Below are 25585 nucleotides of genomic sequence, written 5' to 3'. Positions count from 1 at the left end.
TGTCTCAGAGAATAAAATGAGCGAGTGTATTCATCTGAGAATTGTGATGCTTTCAGAGGGAATTCAAGTCAGGCAGTGTGTGAGCAATTTTTCTTTACCCTGGCAGTCATTCTTTTTAACCATGTTCTCCTCCTTCGCTAAGCTAGGGTTGCAAGTCGCCAAATGCTCGTAGCTTTTAAGAAATAGCTCAGTTTGTTTTAAAAGCTCAGTCTCCTCCTTAAGTGGCATTTCCCTTTCCCCACCCAGATGAGTAAATCAAGATTACTGCTTGTTCTATAGTAGTGCTGGGTGGGGTTTCACTGAAAATTGTTTATCCAAGGCCAAGGTTCTCAGCCCAGGGTGATTTTGCCCTCCAGGAACATTGGTCAGTGTCTGGAGGCATTTTTGACTCTCATACTTGAGGAGTGCTAGAGGTCAGGGATGCTGACTAAAAATCCTGCACTGCATAGTTTCCCACAACCAAGAATTATCTGGCCTAAAATGTCAATAGTGCCCAGGCCTAGGGTTCTTAAAGTAGAGAGCAGTGTCTGTAGCCCAGGCATTTCTATGGATCACCCCAGGCAGAATGAGGCTTTTCTTGGGTCTGTGATAGTGTTTCTTGGGGTTATTTTGCCCATGGATCAAACGCTGCTGCTTTGGAATATATATTGGAGAATGTACAACCTGGTCTTCTGCAATAGCAACGTTCTTAGGCAGCGTTTTCCTTTGCAACATCTCTGCAGCACTCTTTTTCTTCATTTGGAAACAGTAAGCCTGTCTCAGTTTTGTTTTTCAGGTTCAAAAACTGAATCTTTCCAGGTCTTAAAGCTTTATATCTTTATTAACCTTTGACTCTTTTTCAGAGATGCTTTCTTTCTGAATCTCAATTAGGATTTAAGCAATAAATTGAAAGATCAACACGAAAAGCTCTCATCTAATCTGGTGTCCTATTTGTAGGATTGTCTGGAAGAAAGAGAAAATTGATTGGGACTGGTAGGCTGTTTAAAATTCTGTTAGCAGTTTGGGTGGCCATTGGAGGATGAGCACTCTATTTGGCATTGTTTCAATCTTTATTAAATAAAGCAAAACTATATTAACAAGTATGATAATTTATGCAGCCTTTCATCTAAAGGAAGGGGAATTATAAATAAATAACCTCAAATCCCAATATTTGGTTTAGCTTTGCAGTTTGTGTGTCAGGACTTTTTAGTGACAGTTACCTTCTTAATTAGGCTTTGTCCAACCTAACATTACATACAGTTTATACACAGTGGTGGCAGAATTGGGAATCAGCTTGGGATTAAGAATATCCTATAGGGAATTGATTTGTAGTGAATCAGTCCAGGTGTGGAAACATACAGAACTCAATTACTGAGAGAGAAACCATGCAATAGGGTAAGGGGCGATAGGAACCATCTGGGAAGGCAGAAAGTAGTTCGTTGGGTATATCAGTTATCTCTTGACACACTCCAACAGTATGATTGAGCAGATGAAGGTACTTTTTCAGAGCTGGGTAGAGTTAAGGAAGACCAACAGGGGATGATAAAACAACTCAGGAGTGGAGCCATTGTGGCTCTTAGACCTGAAGGAGCCAGCCAGGAGGGGGAGTAGTTTCCGGAACCTTGGAAGAGCTTAGCTGTAGGAGAGGGTTACCTGTTGGAGTGTAACCACTGCCAGCCAGTGGCTTAGCAGGAAGGGAATCAAGAGGAATAAATACCTTAAACTCTCTTTCCCACCCTGTGATCTCCTGCCAAAGCCTCTTGTTGGTCAAACCCATCTGGAAACCAGAAAATAAGGGAGCCCCGTGAGGCACATACATACCAGAGCTGGAGGAGGTTGAATGGAGGATCTGGAAGAGCAAAGGGAGGGTACCCAGCATGCTGAAGTCAAAGTCAGGTTAGTTCTGAAAGGTACAGCCAGAAGATGCTATCTAAGCAGAGACTGGAATATTACAGAAAAGGAATGTTTTCACCAATAACAGGAGAAGAGATTCAGAGACAAAGTGTTGCCACAGCTTTGGCAAGCCCAGAGTTGCTTTTTTCACTCTAGAACCCTAATTTCCTTCAGAAACCCTGCAGCCTAGCTTCCCTTGCTCTGTAGGAATCCCTTCCACAGTACCCTGCCAGGAGTGGGTGCGGCATACTTTCTCAGGGAGTTCTTTCCATTGTTGACAGCTTTAACTGGTAGAAAGTTATAATTTGTCTAGATCACTGAATATATCAGTTTGGATAAGGTTTGGCTGTGTATAACAGAAAAATCTAAAGTAATAGAGATCTTTAAAAGTTGGAAATATATTTTTCTAAAGTAAGAGAAATCCAGAGTGATCAGTTCCTGATGGATGTGACCATTCCCAGGTCTTTGAGGAAGTTCTGCCACGCATTGTGCATCCAGGCTAGCTGCTTTGAGCTTGAGCTCTCAGGTTTATGTTTCATTCAGCAGAAAGAGGAAAGGAAATGAGAAGGGCTTATCTCACTTCTTAACTAAAAATATTTTCATGTGTTACCCTGGCTAGTGTGGCTCAGTGGGTTCGGTTCCAAACCAAAAGTTTGCCAGTTTGATTCCCAGTCAGGGCACATGCCTGGGTTGAAGGCCTGCAAGAGACAGTCAGTGTTTCTCTCTCACATCGATGTTTCTCTCCCTCTTTTTCTCTCTTCCTTTCCCTTTCTCTAAGAATAAATAAATCTTGAAAAAAAGTTTTCCTGTGAAATTTATCATATGTACAGAAAGTGCATGAAGCGCATAGCTACATTTTAAAGAATAATAACAAAGTGATCATCTGTCAAGACTGTACTTTAAGCGATCATTTCTGTAGTTCGTTAAAATAATCATCTGTCTGCCACCAAGGTTAAGAAATAGAATATTTAGCTTCGACCCCATGTGCCCCACCCTGGTTACATTTCCTTCCTTCCCCTCTAGGGATAAATACTCTCCTGGTTTTTGGAATAATTATTCCCATGCTGTTTTTATGATTATTTATTGATTTTAGTGAGAGAGGAAAGGGGGGAGAGAGAAGAGAAACATCAATTTTATGTGCCTTGACTGGTGATTGAACCCGCAACCTTGGTGTATCTGGATGATGTTCTGACCAACTGAGCTACCTGGGCGAGGCTCCCTTGCTGTGTTTTCAAAAATGTGTTACCACCTATGTATGCAATCCTAAATTTAGTTTTATTTTTTAACTTGATATAAATGTATTTATATGTATTTCAAAAATTTTTAAATTTTCCTATGTTGCTCAGATACTTGTGAGATACATGTTCTTGCTTGTTGTTTAGTTCATTCATTTTCATTACTGTGTAGTATTTCATTGTATGGCTACCACAAGTTATTTCTTAGTTCCATTGATGATGGACATTTGGGTTCTTCTAATTTGGGGTTTGTTTGAACATTACCATTATGAACTTCCTTGTGTATGGCAGGGGATCACAAGCGTAGCAGTTTTTCTGGGATTTATTCCTAAGAGTGGAATGGTTGAATTGTAAAGGATGTACACCCTTAACCTCACTAGATAATGCTAAACTTCTCTAAAGAGGTGGGTACAGTTTATCCTTCTAGCAACAGTATGTCAAGAGGTCTTGTTTCTACACAGCTTGACAAACCTGACATTTATAAGGTTTTTTATTTTTTGCCAATTCAGTGAATCTAATTGATTTCCATATGCATTTCCTTGATTACTAATGTGTCCTTTTAAATGTTTATTGACTATTTGGATTTGCAGGTATGTGGGGTACCCTTCACATTTTATGCCTTATCAATTATCTATTTCTCCTTGTAATTCTATTAAATTTTGTTGTATGTATTTTGCAATTATGTTACTAGCTTCATACAGATTTAAATTACATTTTACCTTGCAAGTTGCACTTTTAATATAATAATGCTTTTTGATTTAATATAATATAGCTACATGAGCTTTTTATCATGAAATAGGGAAACTAAATGTTTGATCAATAAATGACGTGCCTTTTGTATAGGCAGAAACTGAAGGACAGTTCTAGTCTGTTCTTTGGCGCACTGTTATTTGTGCCCTACTATCCCATGAATTGAATATATCATTTTTGAATAAAAAAGTATAGTATTTTCTTTTTTGAGGTATAACTTTCACCCAGTTAGTGGCCCAAATCTTAATCGTATGGGTCAGGAAATATTTGCGCATGGATATATTGTTCTCACTGCCCATCAAGACTGAAAAACATCTAGTATCCCAGGAAGCTCCTCACATCCCTCCCAACTGAAAACCCTCCAAGTGTTACGATTCTCACTATGGTTAATTTTGCTGATTTTTGGACTTAATATAAATGGAAACCTACAGTAGGTATATTTTTGTGAATGTACTTTTTGCTCAATATTTTGTCTGAGATTCAGCCATGTTCTTGTGCAGCAGTAGTTTTTTAAATTATGACAGTAGTTTCAATGTATAAAATACCTCAATTTCTTTATTCTATAGTTTATGAGCATTTATATTTCTAATGTTTGGCTACCATGCGCGACACTGATGTATTCTTGAACATGTCTTTTGGTAAACAAATAGAGTAGGTAGGTCATAAAGTATACTGCTAAACAGCTTTCCAAAGTGGTTGTACCAATTTCTGTTCCTATAGGGTTTTCTTAATATATAAGTTTTGGATTTAGATTTGGGTAGCACATCTTCAATATCTGCACACTGAACCTTAGAGAGAGCATTGAGAATAGGAAGAGCATCCTAATAGGAAGGAACCTCATGGCATATGAGAATGCCATGGTAGGCCTACTCCTTGTCTAGCTGTGCTGCAGCAAGGATGGAAGAAAGCCTAGGATTGTATGTTAGAAATCTGTAGCCCTTTTTAATGGATTTAAGATTTTAAATGCTTTCCCAAGCATCATGGCTATAGCAGTAAACAGCAGTCTATCTGGATGAATGAAATCAGATTTACAATCTGTAGACCTAAGTAGGTAACTGATGTAATCCCGTTTTGTAGGTAGGTAAAGGGTCACTTGCAACTTTTCGATTGAATAGATCGATGAAGGCAAAGAGTTGACGGAACATCTGTCTAACCAAACTCAGGAGCAGCTCATGATTAATGTGCATTTTATTACCATCATTTGTAAGAAAATATAACATAGGCATAAATCAAACTACTGAAAACCTCTACCAATTCTACTTTTGTGACTTTGGGACACCATGAAGGTTGTTTCCCTTGCTGCTTACTGAAGAGGAAAAGACAATGTTTATCATTAGAAAATTCAGATTCATTAAATATTTAGTGTTTCTTATCTGCAGTCATTTTCTTATTACTTTTACCTCATTTAGCATTCACAACAACCTTGTGAGTGGACGGTATGGTTGTGTCTTTTTTCTTACGAACTTTTTGTTGAACAATGGCATCTTTTTTTGCAGGTGAGCAAAATCTAGATGAGCAAAATGCATAGATTTTTGGAGGCTTTTTTTTCTTTTTAATTGTAAAGCCCTGTGAATTCAAACAATCCTCTAAGTATTTGGTGAACATAATGGAATTGCTCCATCAACATGCTTTTTTTTTAAAAAAAAAAGGTATAAAATGAGTGGTTTTTAGTGTATTTATGGAGTCGTACAGCTATTGTCACCACAATCAATTTAAAAACATTTTCAGAAGGAACCCCATACTTACTGGCACTATCTGCTTTATGTCCTCTGAATCCCTAGCCTTAGGCAGACATCAAATGACTTTTTATCTATAGATTTCCTTATGCAGAACATTTCATTTAAAGAGAATCATAGAATATGTGGTTTTTGTGATTGGCTTTTTTTCACTTACAATGTTTTCAAGGTTCATCTGTGTTGTAACATGGATCAGAACTTCATTTCTTTTCTATTAATAGTCATAAGGCTTTTCCTGGAGAATTTCAAGTAATGGGTATATCCAGTAGTGTTTCTGTTTTGTTCTCATAGGGAGTATAAAGAGACTCACCTTGAATTTCCTTTACATATAATAGAATAGTTTGTCATCTTAAGGCTGCTTCCAGGATTCATTTTAGAGATGGGTTGTTATGGGAAATACGGACCCAAATGACTGGCCTTCAGGATATCTTGAACTCTGTAATTATTTGCAAGGTTTTGTGGTTCCCAAACATGTTTTTGGTGGGGGAGTTTAGGGGACTGAGAATTTTAAAAAAGGTAAAATCGTGACACTCATACAGATACAAAATAAACACACATTAAAGATTTTATTTTACTTAGAATGAGGAATCCAGGGAGATGTTATAACTGGTTCAAAGGAGATGCCCAAAGAACAGACACATTCATAGATCAAGAATATTAAAATGAACATGAAATGGAGGCAAAATTAGTTTCTCCCATTGTGGAGAGGGGAGTCATTTGAACATTTGCCAGACATGGCAGGTTGCCTGTTTATAGATGAAGAGTTTGCATTGCTATTAATTATCTACATTATCAGTATATCTACATTAGAAAATAACTTTCATATAATCATAATCAGATAAACCAGAGGGATGTCCCTAGCAAAGCATTGTTTTCCATTGAAAGTGCACATTTTTTCCTACACTTTCTACAGGATATCAAGAAGTTTAAAACTCTTCTAATTGTTAATTTTAAATTCAGTCTTCAGTTTTAAAAAGCAGACTTCCCAAAGGGTGTTTATATCATTTGAGGGTCAGTCTGAAACCCAGGGATAGGTTTGAAGTTTATTCTTTTGGACAGGATTACGTGTTAGAAATTTCCCAGAAGTAGCCTTTGCAGCTTACTTAGGTTGCACTTCTTGGCATGTATTCAGTATTTCTCCTCTCTAAAAGCAGAATGACTATGGAGGAGGAGATTTCTATAACTTATAATTTGAAAAGTCTAGGTATCCTAACTCAGTGACAAAGACAGATAATCCTAAGGTAAGTTTGGGAAGGGAAAAGTTCCATGACTACTTCTACCATTGTAGCTCAGGGAAGTCAAGACTTCTCTATGTGCGAAGAACATGGGCTTATTTCCACTGAACCTTGCTTGTTATCCAAGGAGTTCTCATTTCTAGTCTTCAGAGGATAATGAGCTACTTTTGTACTTTTAAAGGTAACATCTGTGCCTATACACAGTAAAGTCATTTAGCTACTTACTGGGAGAGACTAGGAATTTGTAGCAAATCTGGCAACATTAGATGTTTAAGTTTGTGTGTATAGTACTACCCCTGCACCTTACCTACTTGCCTTATGCTGAGAAAGTATTTACCAAGAAAACCTGTAATTGCTCTTACCTCTACATCCCTTAGCCTCCTCCTGTGTTTATTGAACTTAATTTTATGCATTTTTATTCTTCCCTACTAGTTTAAGCTCCCTGTAATGCCTTTCTTTATGCATTTCAGAAGAGAGGTGCTCATAATCATTAGTTGACAAAATCAGCATCTGTCTTTACTTAATGCCTTGTCTTCACCACAGGTAAATAAATACAAAATTTTAAATGCTCATTGAGCAGTATTTAGGGCCATCTGCTTTTTTGAGCTCAGAAGCTTTGATTTTCCATGAGTGCACCCTAATGACTAAAGAATATTTCATGTCTGTCTCCTCTCTGAAGCCAGGATTGTATCACAGTGATGGTAAGGTGCTTTGCCTGAGTACTCCAGTGCCAACTATAGAGCAATTAGACTTACATGTACAAGCATGTGGAATAGTACTGAGCATGTATGTCTGAGTCTTGAAGCATGGCTGAAAGGGAACCCATGGACCATTAAGCTTTTTGATGTGAACTTCTCAGATACTGGATCTCTTGACTCATGTAGTGGAATTTTGGAGGGGAAGTATATAATTGGCTCTTCACTGCCTCAGAAGTGCTGATTCAGCCCCTTTAAACATTTCTGTGTCATAGTCACTAGTGGTTGGTTGGAAGGCTGCCTGGTTTTGTTGCTCAATTCTTACTCCTTCAGTGACTCAAGGGACTTGTGATCTTCACTCCTTCAGTGACTTTGGGCTTGTGATCTGTTTTTGCTGATGAACTTTAGTGCCTTTTGGGGCTCTCAAGACAGTAGTGTTTTCTTACCTGTTTACTTTGTACTTTGAAGTTCTGCAGAATGTGATGTGAAAGAGAATCAGGTTCAATTAGCTTTGTTTTCTATGTTTTTAGGGCAGAAGTAAAGAATAAATAATTAACTCTTTGAGTATCTTCTGTATTTTAACTTCACTCCCTAACCTAAGTGTCAGTCTTCAGGTTATCATTTGATCTTAAAACATTAAGGTAGTGGGTGAACTGGGTAAAACAGGTTTTTCTTTTCCTCAACAGCCCATTCCTGCTTTAAAGCTCGGATTTCTGGCTCTTCCGGAAAAGCTCTTGAGGGTTGAGTTGTGCAGATGTGTTAGAGGTGAAGAAAGTGGAGGGAGGAAGGAAACAAATCCTTTTTTCTCTGTAGCATCACAGGGTGGAAGGTTTTGATTTTCAGTACTATCTGGCCAAAGAATAAACTTTATCCAGGAACAGTGATTTGATCTCATTTATTCACGTGGCTAGGCCCTCACTTTAACACTTCCAGGAAAACGTAGTGATATCTTTTTGCCCCCTGTCAAAGAGATGGGTAGCCACTAAGTTTGGTGATTGGGTCTCAGTAATAATGTTAAGTCAAGTATTAGGCAATTATTTTACAAAAGAAGTGGATGGGGAGAGAAGGGGGGCCATTATAATGTAGAGATTAAACTGTTCTTTACTAAGAATGCCTGTCAGAATCACCTGGGGGAGGTTTTTCCAAAATACATCATTCTGGGCTCCACTCCACACTCACTGAAGCATTGGGTGGGGTATTCTCAGAAAAGCTCATTGGATGATTTTGATGCCCTCCACTGGTTTACTGGAAAGCATACTGAGAGGAAGTTAGGTTCTGATAGCGCCTCTGTGTCTAATTTGACCCCAGGGAAGGCACGTTTTAGCAGTAGTCTTTGATCCTCAGTTTCTTCATCAATGAAAAGGATTGGGTTGGGTGGTATCTAAGGTTCCTTGGAACAGCAACATTATCTGATTTTTGAAGACAACTCTCCTGATGTACTTTTCAAACTAATTTCTTTTGGTCTTTCTTTTGGAAGCAGTCAGTAGTGTAAGCCTCTGGCTGAGAGAAGAATGAGGTTTGAAGTTTGAGAAAGCACTCTGAAAGCACTCACTGTTTGTAGGGCAGTGTTCAGATCGTTTGGCAATATTGGCTTTCTTTGTTGGGAGAGTAGTGAACCTGTGACCCTTAATTTGGCTCCTGGAATAATTTAGATGATGTGACTATGAGGACTGGCTTCTGAAAGTTTGTGTCACTGATAGTTTGGCTCTGGAAACCTGGGGTATGGAAAATGTGGTGGAAAAAACAATGCATTTTGAGCCGGAAGGTTTGAGTCCTGGTTCTGCTGTTTCTGAGCCGTGTGACCTTTGGGCCTCAGTGTCTCCATCTGTGAAGGGTGGAGAGTGCGCATGAACTGATCTTTAATCTCCTTTCTACTCTGGTGGCCTATGACCTGATGTATCTTGTGTGCTCATCAGAAGGGTGCCGGTGTGTGCAGTCTGGTTACAAATAGCCAGCCGTTCTCTGCAGGTTGAAGCCACTGCCACTGGGAGAGATGTGGGAGAGGGGGAGGCAGAGTCTTCCTAGGATCTAATGAAACAAACTGACATAAGTATATGCAGTAATTCACTTTAGTTGAATAAATGCTCCTACTATGTTGAAGATGCCATTCCAGGGAGTGTAGGAGATATAAAATTTATGTCCTCTTCCTTGTTTATATTCTTATCAGCACCTGGTACCATAAGAGAGTTCAGATATTAAAATAATTGTTTGGTTATTTTCCCAGATCAGGGTAGAGTGCTTTCCCTCCAGGACAAATAAACTCAATGTAGATGGCTAATGCCGTCTGGCCCAGGCTCACTCTTAAGAAATAACCTGAATTGCCACCTACGGGTAGTTGGCATATTAGAAATGCAGAGAAGGCATTGTGCTATGATAAGAAGATGAACCTTCTGTAAGGAAGTAGCTCTCCCAGAATCCTGATTTTACAATGACTCTACAGTGATATTATTAGGTATTATTGTTTTGAATTTATCCTCTAGTGAGTGACAGGCTTATACTTGGAACTCAGGTCTGTGTTGTGGCCAGCAGTCCGCATTTGGACAAAGCAGGAAGTTGGAGAGGTACACGTTACTGGAGCCAAAAGAAAAGTTTGTGTGTACTTTAGTTTTGACCATACGTCATTAGAAGACTTTGTTCTGTGTAATATTCAGCTGAGGGAAATTGCTGCCTTTTATTTGGCAAGAAATCTGTGTCTCTGTAGCAGTTCAGAAATTATTAGGGTGGATCAGTGAGAGCGGAAATGTTTTGCTTTGATGTTTAGCCTAATTTCTTTTTTAATGTAAGAAACAAGAAGGAAAATTACATTGGAATATCTTGTTGGTTCCTCTGCTTGGCTTCACAGCTCTTTAATACTCGTCTTTTAGGTCATATTCCTCCCGTTAGTTTTAGATGTTTATAATGTTTTGAAGCCCTGAACGATGGTTCCAGAAGTTTTGGATTCAACTTGGAGTGTGAAGTCCTGGGTTTTAGTCCTGACTCTGCTATTGCCACAGAGTTTGCTCCTTAACTTTTCTTAACTTATTTTTCCCACTCATAAAGTGAAACTGTTCATTCTTAACCTAAGAGCCTCATGAGGTTATAAAGTACAAATAAAATAATACGAAAGATGTTTAAAATTTTTAAGTTGTATAAATATTACCATGTTTCCTTTATAAATAAATAATGCTTTTAAGTACTTCACTGTTTCCTGTGCTTGTTTGTCATGGTCCTTGTGGCCTTCTCTCTTTCAGTTAGTTCTCTCCCCTCTGTAATCAGGTGGTCAGTATTTTCGAGTTTGAAAGGGAAGAGAAAGTTTTAAGTGAAGCAGTCTGGTGAGCTCTCATTTCTGTGAGATAGCGCCACGCACACGGGGGACACTCCGGAATCATTGTCGGATGGTGGGGGCCCCTGACAGCGGTTAGGGGGTCTGTAGCAGGGGCGCCCCTGCAGGGCAGATTTCTCCTTCGTGCGGTGTGGCGGGCAGTTCTAGGGGCTGCCTGAGCGGAGATGCCATTGTTTTTCAGTAAGACCAATGTAGACGGCGAGCCCCTCTAAATGAAGTTAGGGTTTATATTAGCTCCAAGGGGAGAAGCACCATTCACAGTGAGTCTGGAAACATCTGTTGGTGGCTTCATCTTTTAGTGATACTCATTTTCAGAATGCTGCTTCTCGTATAAATTGGTAATTATGGAATTTAATGGGGAAAGATCACTGCCTAATTGGCAGTTAGTTAATATAGTACTAGTTCTCAAAGAAGTTTTTCTTGTGGGGACAGGGTGTGGATAGTGCCAGTATGAGAAGTTTGCATATAGAATCTTGTTCTTTTGGAGTAATTTAGGAACTGAAAGAGATTAAGTAACATCACTGGGGATAGCTGTAGGCTAATACCCACAGGAAAATAACTTGTGACTGAAGAATTCTGAATCTCCATTGACTTAGTTTATCACATCATAATCCTGGCCTCACAAAAATGTTAAGAGAATAAATCACAAGTATAAAAAAAAACACCAAGACTGCATAGAGTAGAAAATAACCTTAGTATTAACTCCATTCACTGCATCGCACAGCCACATTCTAAATTTAAGGAAGCCAGTAGTAAAATCACTCTAGGGCACTGGTTGCAAATCTGAAGGTCATGATCCCTTTAGGTGCAGAATCGATTTAGTGGGGTTAAGCAGTTAAAAAAGGAAGGAAGAAATAGAAATGTGAGTGCATCAAAAATAATAAGGTGTTAGGTGTTATTTTGGAAAAAACACCTGTTGTTTTTGTTTTATGTCTTTTTGTTGCTATGTGTTATAAAATATGTCTCTGTGGGACTGTATCAGAAAAATTTGAAACTCATGGATCTAACAAGTAACATGCCCCAAATTTACAGAACTTGTGGACTTTCAATATCATGTTAAATTCATAAAAAATGCCTTGCTCCCTTGAAGTAATTTGGGTGCTGAAAGAGTTCATTATGTTTGGGAATAGTAGGTACTAAATTCCCGTAAATTCTAGCAGCTGTCTAATAATGATTTCGATTATTGAGTACTATTTTGATGTCTTTTTAGGTATCAGCTAACACCTAAATCATTAGAATAAGATAGCTTCTTAAAATGGTTAATATTTTGAAGGGCATACTACTAAGGTTTATTTTGTTTTTTCCCCTTAATAATATACTTTCAAAAGATTTATGGTATTATTTACCATCATTTTATATACACTCACTGGACAAAGTATTTTTTTTTTCTCTAGAGGAATACATTTCCAATTTTATAACAAAGTGGGAAGGAAGGAATGCTTTATTTGGGGAAACTTTTACCAAATTGTTAAGCAAGGATTGGACATACCACACACACTCACAGACATATACACTGATATAATTTACTTATTTGGTGAAGATTATTTTGTGTCCCTTCTAGATAAAGAATTGGAGGCACAGATTGGTGAAATAATTTGCCAGGGTTACACAAGAACATAAATTGTGATGAGAAAACTCTTGGGATGGCACTGGATCATAATGTGTTACGCTGTCCTTTGCCTATGAAAACTGAAAATAAAGAGTTGGAAGAGTTCTAAGTAATGAGTTAGAAGGCTTGGGTTCCTAGTCTGCACTCTGCTTTAGCCTGTCTGTGTAAGTGCAGGCACACTGTTTCACGGGGGCGGGGAGGGGGCTTTGTCTGTAAAGTGAAAATGTGGGCTAGATTGCCAAAGGCCGCTTTAGCAGTTAGCTGTTGCTTCCCAAAGGGCTGGAGTGTTGCATCAGGACCCATCCTGGGGTTTGTGCTGTTTGCAGGGCCCCAAGGACCCGCCTCATTCTTTTTTTTTCCAAGGAGATAATACACATTACCCCACTGGGCCCTATAATGCAACGACCTGTTAGTACTGTGAGGTGCTTCCTCACTGGAGACTGAGCCCAGGCTCTTTGTAGTAACCAGGAAGCATCTTGAATGAGGCCAGGAGAGGTAATTTCTGTGACCAACCAGTTGTCTAACTCAAAAAGCTTGCTAGGATCCATCCAAAAGTGGTGTCTTCTGTCTTGGGAGTAAGAGAATATAGAACTGTATCTCCTGTTAAGGACTTTGAATTCAAGGACTCCCATTATCTTCTTATAGCAATTACCAAGAAAATACATTCTTGCTGAGTATAATTCTATAGATGTTAGCAAGGAATGCCGTCCTAGCTTAATAAGCTTTAAAAAAATTAGTTTGCATTTGCTAATTCTTCACCCTTTCCCTAATGCTAGTTATATTGCTTTATTGTTCAGTGCTATAAAGAGTTGATAATATCTAGCCATCTTTTGACATTGGTAGTAACCTCTGTTTTCTGGGTGAATTTAGGAACTGTATCACCAGAGGAAAAGCTGGTTTGAATGATTGTTCTTTTGTCATGCCGTTCATACACACTATTTAACGATTTGGTTTGATCACAGTTTTAACACTACAGGATTCTTTATAGTGACGGAAATCATGACCTATGTTTGACGATGTCGGACTCCTCTGGTCTTTCTTCAGGTCTTGACTGCCCCTGCCCCTGCCCCTGCCCCTGGTGTGCAGGATTGAGGTTGTTGATAGCAACAGTGGGCCCTGGGAAATGGTCACCAAGAACGAGGAGGAGGTTGTAGATGAGCCATGTTTTCATGGATAGCCCTCTGGGGAACCCAGTACTTGCCTAATGTTAATTACCTTATACCACAGCCTAATTGCTAAGGGTGTAAATATTTCCAACAAACATTTGTTGAGTGCCTGTCCTCCTCCTAAGCTTTCCATGTACCTATTAGAACATTACGTGTAGATTTCCAACAGGAACATAACTGGAAAGATAATCACCATGATCTTTTTCTCAAAATCTCTTCTACCTTTTTTTCTGCTTCACTTCCCGTTCAGGTCTACCATGGTTAATGGGGACGGCCCTTACTCAGTCTCTCAAACTTGAACTTAAAAATTTGGAATTAGCTGTACTCTTCCCACTCCATACTTTTTATGTCTAATGAGTTATCAAACCCTGTTTGTTCCACCACCAAAAATGTTTTCAAATCCATACTGCTTTTTGTCCCTAATGTTGTTTAAGGTCAAACCCAGTTTATTTTTCCCCTGGACAGTTTCAGTAATCCTAACTAAAATTTTTGTTTCTAATCTCTGTCCTCCTATTTATCTCCCACCAAGTCGTCTGTCTTTTTTTAAAAATTACTCTCCTCATTAACCTTTTGCTTTGTTGTTGTTTTACAGTTTGCTTTTATTTTTTCCTTCACTCAATGCTATATTCTGGAAATTTTTCCATGTAGTTCATTCAGATTTATCTTTTTTATATGCTACATTAAAATGCATGTATTAGTTTATTTAACCATTCCTCTATGAGTGGACATTTTTATTATTTATATTTTTTCTGTTGTTACAGAGAAGTGAGTGTCTATACACATGCAAGGTGCCAAAAAGAAGACTTTTTGGGTCAAAATGAATATACATTTAAAATGTTGACTGACACCAGTACTAAATCACTTTACAAATAGTGCCTTTTGATTTGTGCTTCCATTTTTCATGCATTTTTTTTCAGTTGGAATCTGGACTTAGTATCCTTCTCCCGGCCTCTGTGCACTGATCAACATATTTACTCATTTATTGTTATCCAATGTCCTAGTTTTTATTCAGTAAAAATTACGTGCCAGGCACTCTCCTGTATGTTGGGGATTTAGTCCTGGATAAAACAGATGGGGACCCTGCCCTCATCTAGCCTTTCCTCCCGCCACACAAACTTTTTGCTATTCCCAGATTCTTTTTTATGCATTTACAGCTACTTTTCTCCCTTCTTGATATGGCCTTTTCCCCCTTTAACCGTATCTGCCTAGAGAAGTTTCTTTGATCCTTCTTTTACCTTTTTAACCAGCTAAGATTTTATTCTGTCATATTATCCTCATTTCCTCTTAGATAGAGTTAGATAGGCCTTTCTCAGTGGTCTCTCTTAGCACCTCACATCCTTTTTATAGTGTTTATGCTGAAGTGTTTTTCTTTTTTTTTTTTTTGAGATTTAATTTATTTGCTTCTCAGAGAGAGGGGAAGGGAGGGAGAGAGAGAAACATCAATGTGTGGGTTGCCTCTCTCATGCCCCTAACTGGGGAACCTGGATCACAACCTGTGCATATGCCCTGACTGGGAATCAAACTGGTGACCTTTTGATTCACAGGCTGGGGCTCAGTCCTCTGAGCCACACCAGCCAGGGCTATGCTGAAGAGTTTGAATTATTTGTTTATATATGTATGTGCCTGTGTATGCATGTATGTGTATATGTACGCACACATACACACATAGATCTCTCCCATCAGTAAGGGCTAGCACCTATCATATTTTACTTTAATGCTCCCCCAGCTTAATGCCTTAAACACTGGAGATGCGTAGTAAATGTTGAGTAAGTGAATAAATAACAAACTATCAGATGAACTTATTTTGTACAGGGCACTATGGGCCTTGTAAAAATGACTAAGATCTATCATCAGGGACTGTGTAGTCAGGGAGATAAGAAACAGATGAGTGGGCTGTGAGGTAATTTGTGATAAACTCTTTGTAAGCTTTCAGATGAGAGGACTTTTTTCTTGTTTGTGCCAGGTATTGTGGGAGATACAGGCACATAATGATAACTTAAGCCTTTTTAGTCAAATAGGGCCCTAGAGCAGAGATTGGCAGTCTATGGTTTATGGGCCAGATCACATCTGCTGCCCACTGTTGGGCACCCCATGAGCTAAGAATGCTATTTTGCATTTTAAAAATTGTTTTTTATAAAAAGAGTATGTAGTGATATGTGAAATTATATGAATCCAAATTTTAGCAATGCTGTTGGAACACAGCTGCGTTATTTTGTGTACCCCCCGTCTGTGACTGCATTTGTGCTGCAGCAGCAGAGCTGAGTAGTTGCCACAGACACTGTTTGGCCTGCGATGCCTGAAGTATTGACTCTGGCCTTTTATAGAAACAGCCTGCGATCTTGGATTAGAGGGTGGGACAGATTCAGAGTTGAGAAGAAGGGAAAGATATTCATATTGAGAGGATTAGTTTGAGTCCAGAGAGTGAGACTGAAGCTTTAGAGCTGAAATGATGATGTAGCTTAACCTTTTATTTTACAGAGTAGTCAGAAGATCAGAAATCTTGTCAAAGTCCATGTGATTTGTAAGGGGCAGTGTATAGCGGAGTGCTGGGGCAGGAGCTTTGAGGACCGTAGCGGGTGATAAGATTATGGCTGGAGTAGGGCCTTGTCACGACTGGCCTTGCCCTTGAAAAATGAGAGTTGAAGAACAAACTTAAGAACAGATTTCCTTTCTCTCTCTGAATGTAATATTTCTTTCTTTTCTTGTGTTTCCAGAAGGCCTTTGAGCCCTACTTCGAGATTTTGGAAGTATATTCCACAAAGGCCAAGAATTATGTAAATGGGCATTGCACCAAATACGAACCCTGGCAGCTAATTGCATGGAGTGTCGTGGGGACCCTGCTGATAGTCTGGGTGTATGAGTTTGTCTTCCAACCAGAGAGTAAGTATACTGCCCTGTCTGTAAAGATATAATGGAGGTTCACTAGCTTTGGAACTCTTGATGATGGATTAGACTAATTTCTTGTCTTTCGGTTTGGTTCTGATTTTTAAAATTCGTTTAAATGGGGAGTGGGACATTGTCTTCTGACTGATAAAGTTATAATAGGACTCATGTAACTTGTACTGCTTATGCAGAGTTTTTTGGACTTGGCAGCTTATGTAAAAGCTTTTAAGAAATCAGTCATCATAAGGATTCACACGTATCTCAGAGTGTGGCTTAAACCTTCTTCAGTTTTATAGCTTCTTGTCTAGAATGTAGTTGTGCCACCTGGACCTTCCAAAGCAGGAACTTCTTGCTTTCGTTTTAGGCCATCCTTTCAAGATTAGGTGAAACTGGAACAGAACTCATGCTGTGGTCATTTCAGTGTCTGCCGGGCTCTGTGCTAAGCTGTGGGGATGGCTATACAATAGAGGGTCCCTGTCTTCTGGCCGTCGAACTTCAGATGTCGGGACAGTGCACTTTGAGCTCTCTGGGTCGTGCCTCAGGAAGCTAATCGACATGGGGGAGAGGAAGCCACTTCTCTGAGTGTAGAAGAGGAGAAGTCTGTTAGCAATCAGTTTGTAAATTCTCCGTCCTCCCTAAGGTCCTGCCCACTCCCCCCCTCAAAAAGAAACCAAAACACCTGGTCGCATGTTTCCTCCCCCCGAATTATTTTCTCTGTACGCCGTGCTCGGTAAGTGGGTGGCCAGCGTGGCAGCGGGGGTTCTGTGGTGCTCCCTGTGCTCCTCCTTCACTCTTGATAGGGTATCCAGTTAACTTCCCTGGGACAAGAAACCAGTAACATTGAAGAGATTTGCTTGTCATTTCTCATTTGTTTAAAATTTCCACAACTGTTTTTTTCCTGAAAACATCTGTTTGAAAGGGCTCTGTAACTATTTTTCTGCTTTTTTCCTTTCCCCCAGGAAAGTCAAATTAGAAACTAAAATCTGTTTTATCTCTATCATTGGATAGCCATTGAACCATTCTGGTAATCTTGTGGAGGAAAATTAGTTCACTCTGGCTTTAAAAACCCAGTCCTCAGTTTCTGCTCCTAGTCCTTGCAAGGGTTTCTCTCTCCCTCCCTCCCTCCCTCCCTCCCTCCCTCCCTCCCTTTGAGAGAGAGAGAGAGAGAGAGAGAGAGAGAGAGAGAGAGAGAGAGACCATTAGTTTGTTGTTCTACCCATCTATGCATTCATTGGTTGATTCTTGTATGTGCCCTGACTGGAAATCGAACCCACAACCTTGGCATATCGGGACAACACTAAAAAACTGAGCTACCAGCCAGGGCCCCTTGTGAGATTTTGTCATAAACTCTTGAGAAATTAGACTGACTGACCCTCCTGCAGCGTCTGCTCTGTGGTTTGGAAATGGACAAACCCTTGTCTTTCTGCTCAGGCCTCTTCCTTTCCTGGGGAGCATTTGATTCAGTGGAGCCCACCATCCTGTCCTTCAGGTGAACTGACCTATTCCAGAAGACTCTAAGGAGCACCAATAAATGTGCTTTTCTTTATTTCTTTTTTTATTGTGATAAGGTATACAAACATAAGATAAAATTTACCATTTTTCCCATTTTTAAGTGTGCAGTTGAGTGACATGAAGTGCATTCACATTGTTGTGCAGCCGTCACCACCATCCCTCCTGAGAGCTTTTGCATCATCCTAAACTGAAACTCTGTGCCCTTTGAACAGCTACTCCCTGTTCCCTTCTCTCCCCAGCTCCTGACAGCCACTATTCTGTGCACTCTTCCTGTTAAGGTGCTGCATTTGTAAAACCAGGCTAAAGTTAGAGATGTGTATTTCTTTGCTCTGATTAGCATTAGCTTTAGGCGTTTACTTCTGTTTCTAGTTCTGCGGCCCATGGTGCCCATGTACACTTTGCTTAATTGGTAGTAGAAGCATAGCTATCTTAGGTGCTGGGACTTACTGCCTTTAGCCTTCAAAAAAAGAATATGCTGGCTTCAGAGCATTCCATGAGAAAATTAATAGTAGCAGGGTGTAAATGATATGTGTCACCTAAATCTTTGTGTGCTGAACTCAAGCCATTTCAGTTGTTTTATTTTTAATAATGTATTTTTTTTATTATGGAAATAGTATGTGCACATTAGAGAAAATCTTGCTACCTAGATCTAATCACTGTTTATGTGTCTGTATTATGCGTGCATACAAAATGTGGTTTTTGTAGGTTAAAAATGGTTGAATATTGGCAATTTCATATAGTTTCACACATGTACACACACAACACACTTACTGTTTTGTAACTTCCAACCTGAGTTTTAGACGCATAAAGATGTCTTCCCTCCAGGCACTGGACACCGTTTTCATAGCAGTGTCGTTTTTTCCCCCACGGCCTTGCTCATGTAGAAGTGTTTATTCTATGTATCACTGAACAATCAAGTTATTTTTAGTATATTGCCTCAGGAGAGTCTAAAATCTGGACTAGAGGTAAACTTTGCTAATCTTGAAATGGAATTCTTTTCTGAGGAGGAAAGGGTAATTTTAGAACACAGAATAGATGCTAGGGTGGATAAAAACTAGAAGCAGCAGGAGGAATGGGGTGGGAGGATGTGCGGGGGTTAGCAGCTCTCTGTGTTCTCTCTTCCTTATTCCTGCCCTGTGATAATCAGCTCACATCCTTACAATTTGGTGTTGATTTTTAACTGAGATCGTCCATAGTTCATCAACACAATCAGTTATGGGGTAGGAGGGTGTGATAACACTCTTCCAGGTTCTAGCTGTGACACACCCGTAAATTCTCTTCCTCACAATAAAATGGGCACTATCGTACCTGCCTTACCTAGTCATGGGGTATTACAGGATTGAGCGGCAAAATTTGTGTGAAAGGCATTTGTGAACTGTGAAGAGCCGTGCATTGTTGTTCTTACACTGACATTTCCTATTTTATTACCTTAACATATTCTGATTACTTTTCTTTCTGTACCTCTGGGAACTTCTACTTTTGAGACCATCTTTTTAGGTCATGACCACATAGTCTTTTAATTTTTAATTTCTCCATCTCTGATTCTGTGTTGTGGTTTTTTTATCCTGTACCATTTCATCTCACCTCTTTCACCAGATTAGTTTATTCTTTTCTCCTCTACCTCGTCACATTACTGTACTTTTGGATACCTGACTCAGTTTGCTGATTTTTGGACATCTTTCCACCTCATTAATTAATTATTTCACATCTTAATTAAGGAAGTGGTTCTGAGTCTTTACAGCTTTAGTATCATTAGAGATACAGTTGACCCTAGGGTTAGGGGGGCTGACCCCTGCACAGCTGAAAATCCGTGTGCAAGTTTTGATTCCCCAAAAAGCACAGTCCTTTGCTGTCTGGGGAATTGGTTCCAGGACCCCTTGCGGAGACCAAAAGCAGTGGACGCTCAAGTCTCTGATATCAAATAGCACAGAACAATGCATACAGTTGGTCCTCCACATCTGCAGATTGCCAGCTGCGGATTGAAAGTACTGTTTCTGATCCACAGTTGGTTGAATCCACAGATGCAAAACCGGGGGATATGGAGGGCTGTATGTTTTAAAATATCTGTGTATAAAAAGATCCACACAGTTCAAACCTAAGTTGTTCAGGGGTCAACTATAGTCAAAAAACAAACAAGTTAAGTATCCAATACTAAGTTATACTCATTTGATGGACTACTATAATAACATTTAAAAATGTTTAAGAAGAATTTTTAATAATGTAGAAAATACTTAAAGTGCAGAGTATACAATATTGTACATACAGTAAGATCTCATTTACATATCACAGTATGTAGAACATGGTACTGAAAGGAAATACTTCAGAATTTAAACAAAAAAGTAACTACAGACAAGTGGTTTCAATCACTTTGTCTTTTTATTCAGCGTTGTCTTAGTTACCTGGTTTTGTTCCAGACATTTACAGAGTATTGATCACAGTTCTAGGCACTATAGAGTGAGGTAGAAAGACAGGGATGCAACCTAAGTAAAAACAAAAAGATGCAAGACTTTGTATGTAAACATCAAAAGAACGTATGCGTTCATGCTGTTGTTATTGTTGTTAAGGGTGTATGTCCTCCTGGTGGCCAGAGAAATTGGAATGCCCAGATAGCCTAGGAATGCAGTAAAAGTTCACGTTCAGTTCATGCCTTGCATAAAAGTTAGGTCTAGATTCCTTATACACATTGGAAAATTCCTATTGTGCATTTGAAGCAATGTAGAATCCTGGGAGTCTAAGACCGGAAAAACAAAGACTTCACTTAAATCCCGTCTCCATCACTGATTTGATCCATGGCCTTGAGCAAGATACTAATTATTTGATCCATTGTTGCCTTTGGATAGTAGGTATTGCCTTCTATGCCTCAAAATCTCATCAGAGTCAGTTGAGATATAAATGTAAATTCATTAAAGTAGAATAGTCTTATTTCAGTGCCATGTATTTCTAATTCTTAACAGGATCCGAATTCCATATTTGTCCTATGTACTGCCTGACAGAATGTAGTCTGATTGGTGTCATGATATTGAAGGCCTTTTTAGGTCCAGAAAATGTTGTTAGGATGTGTATTGAGTGAGAGAGCAGAGCCCAGGTCCTTGAAAAAAACATGTTTTGGCCATTTGTTTTGTGGGAGTGAAGAGAAGTGTTGGCCTCTGTAAACGTGAGATGGTAAAAACCTCTAGAATACATGTCATTTGACCCTGTAATTTTGTTTCTGGGGTTTATCCTGTAGATATTCTCTTACGTATACAGTACAGTGTGTGTTACAAGGTTATTTCAGTATGATTTGTAATAGCAAATATTAGAAATAGCCTAAGTGTCCATTCAGAAGGGGCAGGTTAAATAAACTATGGTGCATCAATATAATGAAATACTCTAGAAGGGGTGTTCAACCTGCGGCCTGCAGGCCTTGTGCAGCCCCGGATGGCTGTGAATGTGGACCGAAACAAAAATCATAAATGTACTTAAAACACTATGAGATTTTTTTTTTTGTGATTACATGTTGTAATGTATTTATTGTGTGGCCCAAGACAACTCTTCCTCTTCCAGTGTGACACAGAGACGCCAAAATGTTGAACACCCCTGCAAGTCTATGGCTATAAAAAAATGAACAAGGAAGCACTGATCTTTAAGAGAATATTCCTAAGTAGAAAAAGAAATTCTAATACAGTGCTCGAATATGCTACCTTTTTTGTAAAAATAGAGACGAATAAGAATAGATCTTTATTTTTGCTTATATATACGTAAGAAATTCTAGAAGGGTATTCTAAAAACTAATAGTAGTGTTTACTTGGGGGTAGGATGAAGGTCTGGGGGTAGATGAGAAACTTTTAACTCTAGTGTGTGTTTATTTTTTACTTTTTGAACTATGTAAATATATTACTTGTTTAAAAAATTAAAGAGTTTTTTATTTTAAAGAAAAGATACTCTACCTTTGTGATTTGAAGGCAAGTAAGTGAGATGGCAGAGGATGTAATTGGAATAGTTCATGCATTATGATGAGCATGTTATACCCATGGAAGTTTATTGGGATAATAGAACCATTTGTTTCTTACAGGTTTATGGTCAAGGTTTAAAAAGAGATGCTTTAAGCTCATCAGGAAGATGCCTATTATTGGTCGCAAGGTAAGTGGAATCTATATAGATCTTCTGCTCTACCACCCCCGCCATGGTTATACCTCTCCTTCTATTTACTGAACCTAGTATTCTCAAGTGGGGGATGTGATTTTGCCCTCCACCTCTAAGTAATATTTGACAATGTTTGAAGACATTTTGGTTATCAGAACTGGAGGGGGATGCTGTTGGCATATAGTAGATGGTGGCCAGGGATGCTGCTGAACACCCTACAATGCACAGGACAGCTCCCCCACAACAGAGAATTATCTGGCTCAACAAGTCAACAGCCCCAGGATTGAGCAACCTGACTTAACCTTTTCTCCAACATATGTGACCAAAGGAGAAATGAGATGTCTGCTAAGAATTTGAAATTAGGAAATTTGACGGAAGTGACATGATGCTATGGAGCAATATTTGGCTGGGCTGATTTTAGATGTTTTTGTATGTGGGGGTTGGGTGCTTACATGGTTTAGATCAGGGTTGGCCAACTGTCTCTGTAAAGGGCTAGATATGAAACATTTTAGGCTTTGCAGGCCATGCCATGTCTTTCACCAACTCCTCAACTCTGCCCTAGTGGAGGGAATGCAGTGATAGGATCTTAGGTTAAAGAATGAGCCTGGCTATGTTCTGGGGAATCTTCTTTACAAAATAGGCGTAGGCCAGATCTGGTTTGTGGTTTGCCAATCCCAGATTTAGAAACTTAGATAACAGAGCTATTCTCCTGCTCTTTGTACCTGTCCCCGTCTAGTAAGTACCCTTTGCTATATCTTCTCTACCTTCATCCACCCTGAGGATAAGATAATCACCTCTGTCCCTTTCCCGCAGCTCTCTTTATCACAGATGCGGATAACGAGGGTGGGCCCCATTGTAAGCTTTAAGGCAGGCATGGGAGTTTTTGATGTCTTCATCTCACGGCGTACCGGCCCTTCACTTCAGTCTTTCCTTTACTCTTGACTCAGTTTGCTTTTCTGGCCAGACCAAAACAGATACCCAGGTATCTTTAGCCTTTGACTGAAGTCCATTCAGACCACTGTACTCACTCTCCCAAATTATGTACTTTCAGGTTCATTTCTTGTGGGGAAGTAGAAGTAATAAATGGGGTGGAGATGGGGCATGAGAGTAGATAGGCTTTTATTTCACCTCAAAGTATTTTAAGGCCCCAAATTAAATCTCCTTTGGTCATTATAGAATAAAGGGTGGGGGAAGAAGGAAGATATATAATGGATGGACTGGCTCACAAAGGATCATAGCATTGCCTCTTCTCAGTCCCTGTATTTTTTTCTGCCCTTAATCTTCCTGGTTTTCTCTTTCAATTTCAGATTTTGAGACAATTCTAGGGTTTCAGAACCCACTCTTGAATGTATAAACCAACAGAATTTGAAGGGACTTAGAAACTGTATAATTAATCACCTTCTATTTTTTTAGAAGCAGATTTTGATGGTCAGAGACAGAGTCGTTTGAGTGAGCGTGTATGTGCCCGTCTCTCGTTCATTCACTTACATTCACTCACTCAGCACATGTTTATTGAGCCTGTGCTCAGTGCCAGGTATTATGCTGGGTGCAGTGGTGAGTAAGACCAATCCTTCCTCTGTGGAACTTGCATTTTAGTAGGAAAGGAAAAATAAATAAGTATACAAGTATATAAGAATTTCATTTTGAAATAAATGCTGTGAAGAAATTAAAATGTGATAGAGGATCTGAGGCAAGAACTAAGGATGGGAAGTACTTGCTGTCCTTTCTAAGATAACGCTCATTATCATTTCGTGTCTGTTTTATTTTATTACAACGGTGTAGTTTGTGCATGGAAGTTCATCTTTCTTATCTTGTTGCTATTGCATGCCCACCGCAGCATAATTCTTTATCTAGAACTTAAAAATTATCTTCATGTTAATCACATGCCGCAGCATTGGCCGAGAATGTGGCCTCTGCTCCCTGCCAGTGCCTGTCTGTTAAGACTGTTGTAGATACATTGTAAAGGAGTGGCTTTCCCTGTGGATTCATTGAGGACCTCCTCTAAGAAGATCCACTTATATTCTAATCATTCAGAGCTAGAGATGAGAAAATTTGAATGTTTGGATTGAGAATTTGGGCATCTTGTTGAAACTGTATCGCTGTAACACACACAGATTGTAGCCACTCATCCCTAAACCTACTACCCAAGCATCTCTTACCACAAATAGCAGCCCCTGCCTTTCTACCTCTTTACTCTGCTCCCCTCCCCACGCTGCCCCCAGCACTTTTCATTACCTTTTATTCTGTTTCTGCTGCTAAAAATAAGCTTAATGAAAACAGGATTTTTCCCCATTGTGTATCGCCTCAGTTTGTTTTGTTCACTGTGTATTCCTGGCACATAGTAGTAGTGCAACAAATACTTACTGTGTAAGTGAGTGAATGAATAAAAGAAAATGTCCCAGAAACTGTTGGTATGAGGATGGAAAAGAAATAACTGTAGTTTTTTTCTTTGTGATAAATTATGTAGCAGAAAGGACTTTCAGCTCCTCCTAGCACTTAAGGGTCAAACAGTGCAAGCTGTAGACAACCCCAGGAGATAGAATGCAATCTTCCCGGCACTGCCTGGGATGGCCGGAGCTTCTCTGGCGGGAGTTGTATAGGCTTCCAGATTTTTCCCGTGCTCTGCACTTGTCTTGTGAAGGAGCTCAACGCTTGCACAAGCACCAGAATCCCTTTCCCTGCTGCTTGGTGACTGTTTATGACTCTATCTTTGTTGCTTTAGCAGATACACTAGCTGCTGCCAGGGCAGGAACAAGGTCCAAATATTGCCCTCATGGAAGTGCTGACATTAGCAAATGCAAACCAAGTAAAGTAGTGGTGATATTGACATGCCAGGCGAGGGGGGGATTGAGTGCATCTTTGACCTTTAGAGAGAAAATTGACTTTTCAGACTGATAAGAAAGTGTTACATAGTCAGGCTGTCACTATATCTCCTTAAGAAAAAAACATCTTCCTTTTTCTATAGTATTAGTGTGGTGCCCAACCTTGTTAACTTTGTTTTCCTTACCTTTGGAGATCCAAGATGAGTTGAACAAGGCCAAGGATGATATTAGCAAGAACATGTCATTTATGAAAGTGGACAAAGAGTATGTGAAAGTTCTGCCCGCGCAAGGCCTGAGCTCAGCTGCAGTTCTGGAGAAGCTCAAGGAATACAGCTCTATGGGTATGATTCTCGGCAAACGCGTGCTGCCTACTTCATTAACCTGGCTAGGGCTGTCAGATGTGTTTGTGAAGGTTAAGAAGAGTTCCTCCCTGGTACTTATATGCTCAGGCCCAACCCCTGTCTCAAACGTTGGCTTTTATATTTTAAAAATTATATTTAGGTTTCACCCTTCATCCATAAAACAAAACAGAACTCAGAGACAATGGAACTTTGTCCCTTTCCTTTTGTAAACCAATAAAATAGATACAATTGTCTTTTAAAAAGAGAATATGTGTAATAAAAATG

General features: G+C 39.4%; 1 protein-coding gene across 3 annotated transcripts in view; it reads left to right on the top strand.

Annotated features, from left to right (window-relative positions):
* Window positions 1–25585, top strand: part of SGPL1 (sphingosine-1-phosphate lyase 1) — a 50095-nt gene that overhangs the window by 3771 nt on the left and 20739 nt on the right. For all 3 annotated transcript variants that reach the window (XM_054572661.1, XM_054572660.1, XM_054572659.1), the window contains 3 exons: window positions 16335–16500; window positions 22067–22134; window positions 25153–25300. In XM_054572661.1, the coding sequence (XP_054428636.1) occupies window positions 16335–16500; window positions 22067–22134; window positions 25153–25300 (382 nt within the window). The remainder of the gene's footprint in view (window positions 1–16334; window positions 16501–22066; window positions 22135–25152; window positions 25301–25585) is intronic.

The sequence above is a fragment of the Pteronotus mesoamericanus genome, unplaced genomic scaffold (assembly GCF_021234165.1).
Source record: "Pteronotus mesoamericanus isolate MK-2021 breed Mesoamerican mustached bat unplaced genomic scaffold, CSHL_Meso_final contig_24, whole genome shotgun sequence".
Taxonomy (NCBI): Eukaryota; Metazoa; Chordata; class Mammalia; order Chiroptera; family Mormoopidae; genus Pteronotus; species Pteronotus mesoamericanus.
This window is presented reverse-complemented; position numbering and strand designations above follow the sequence as displayed.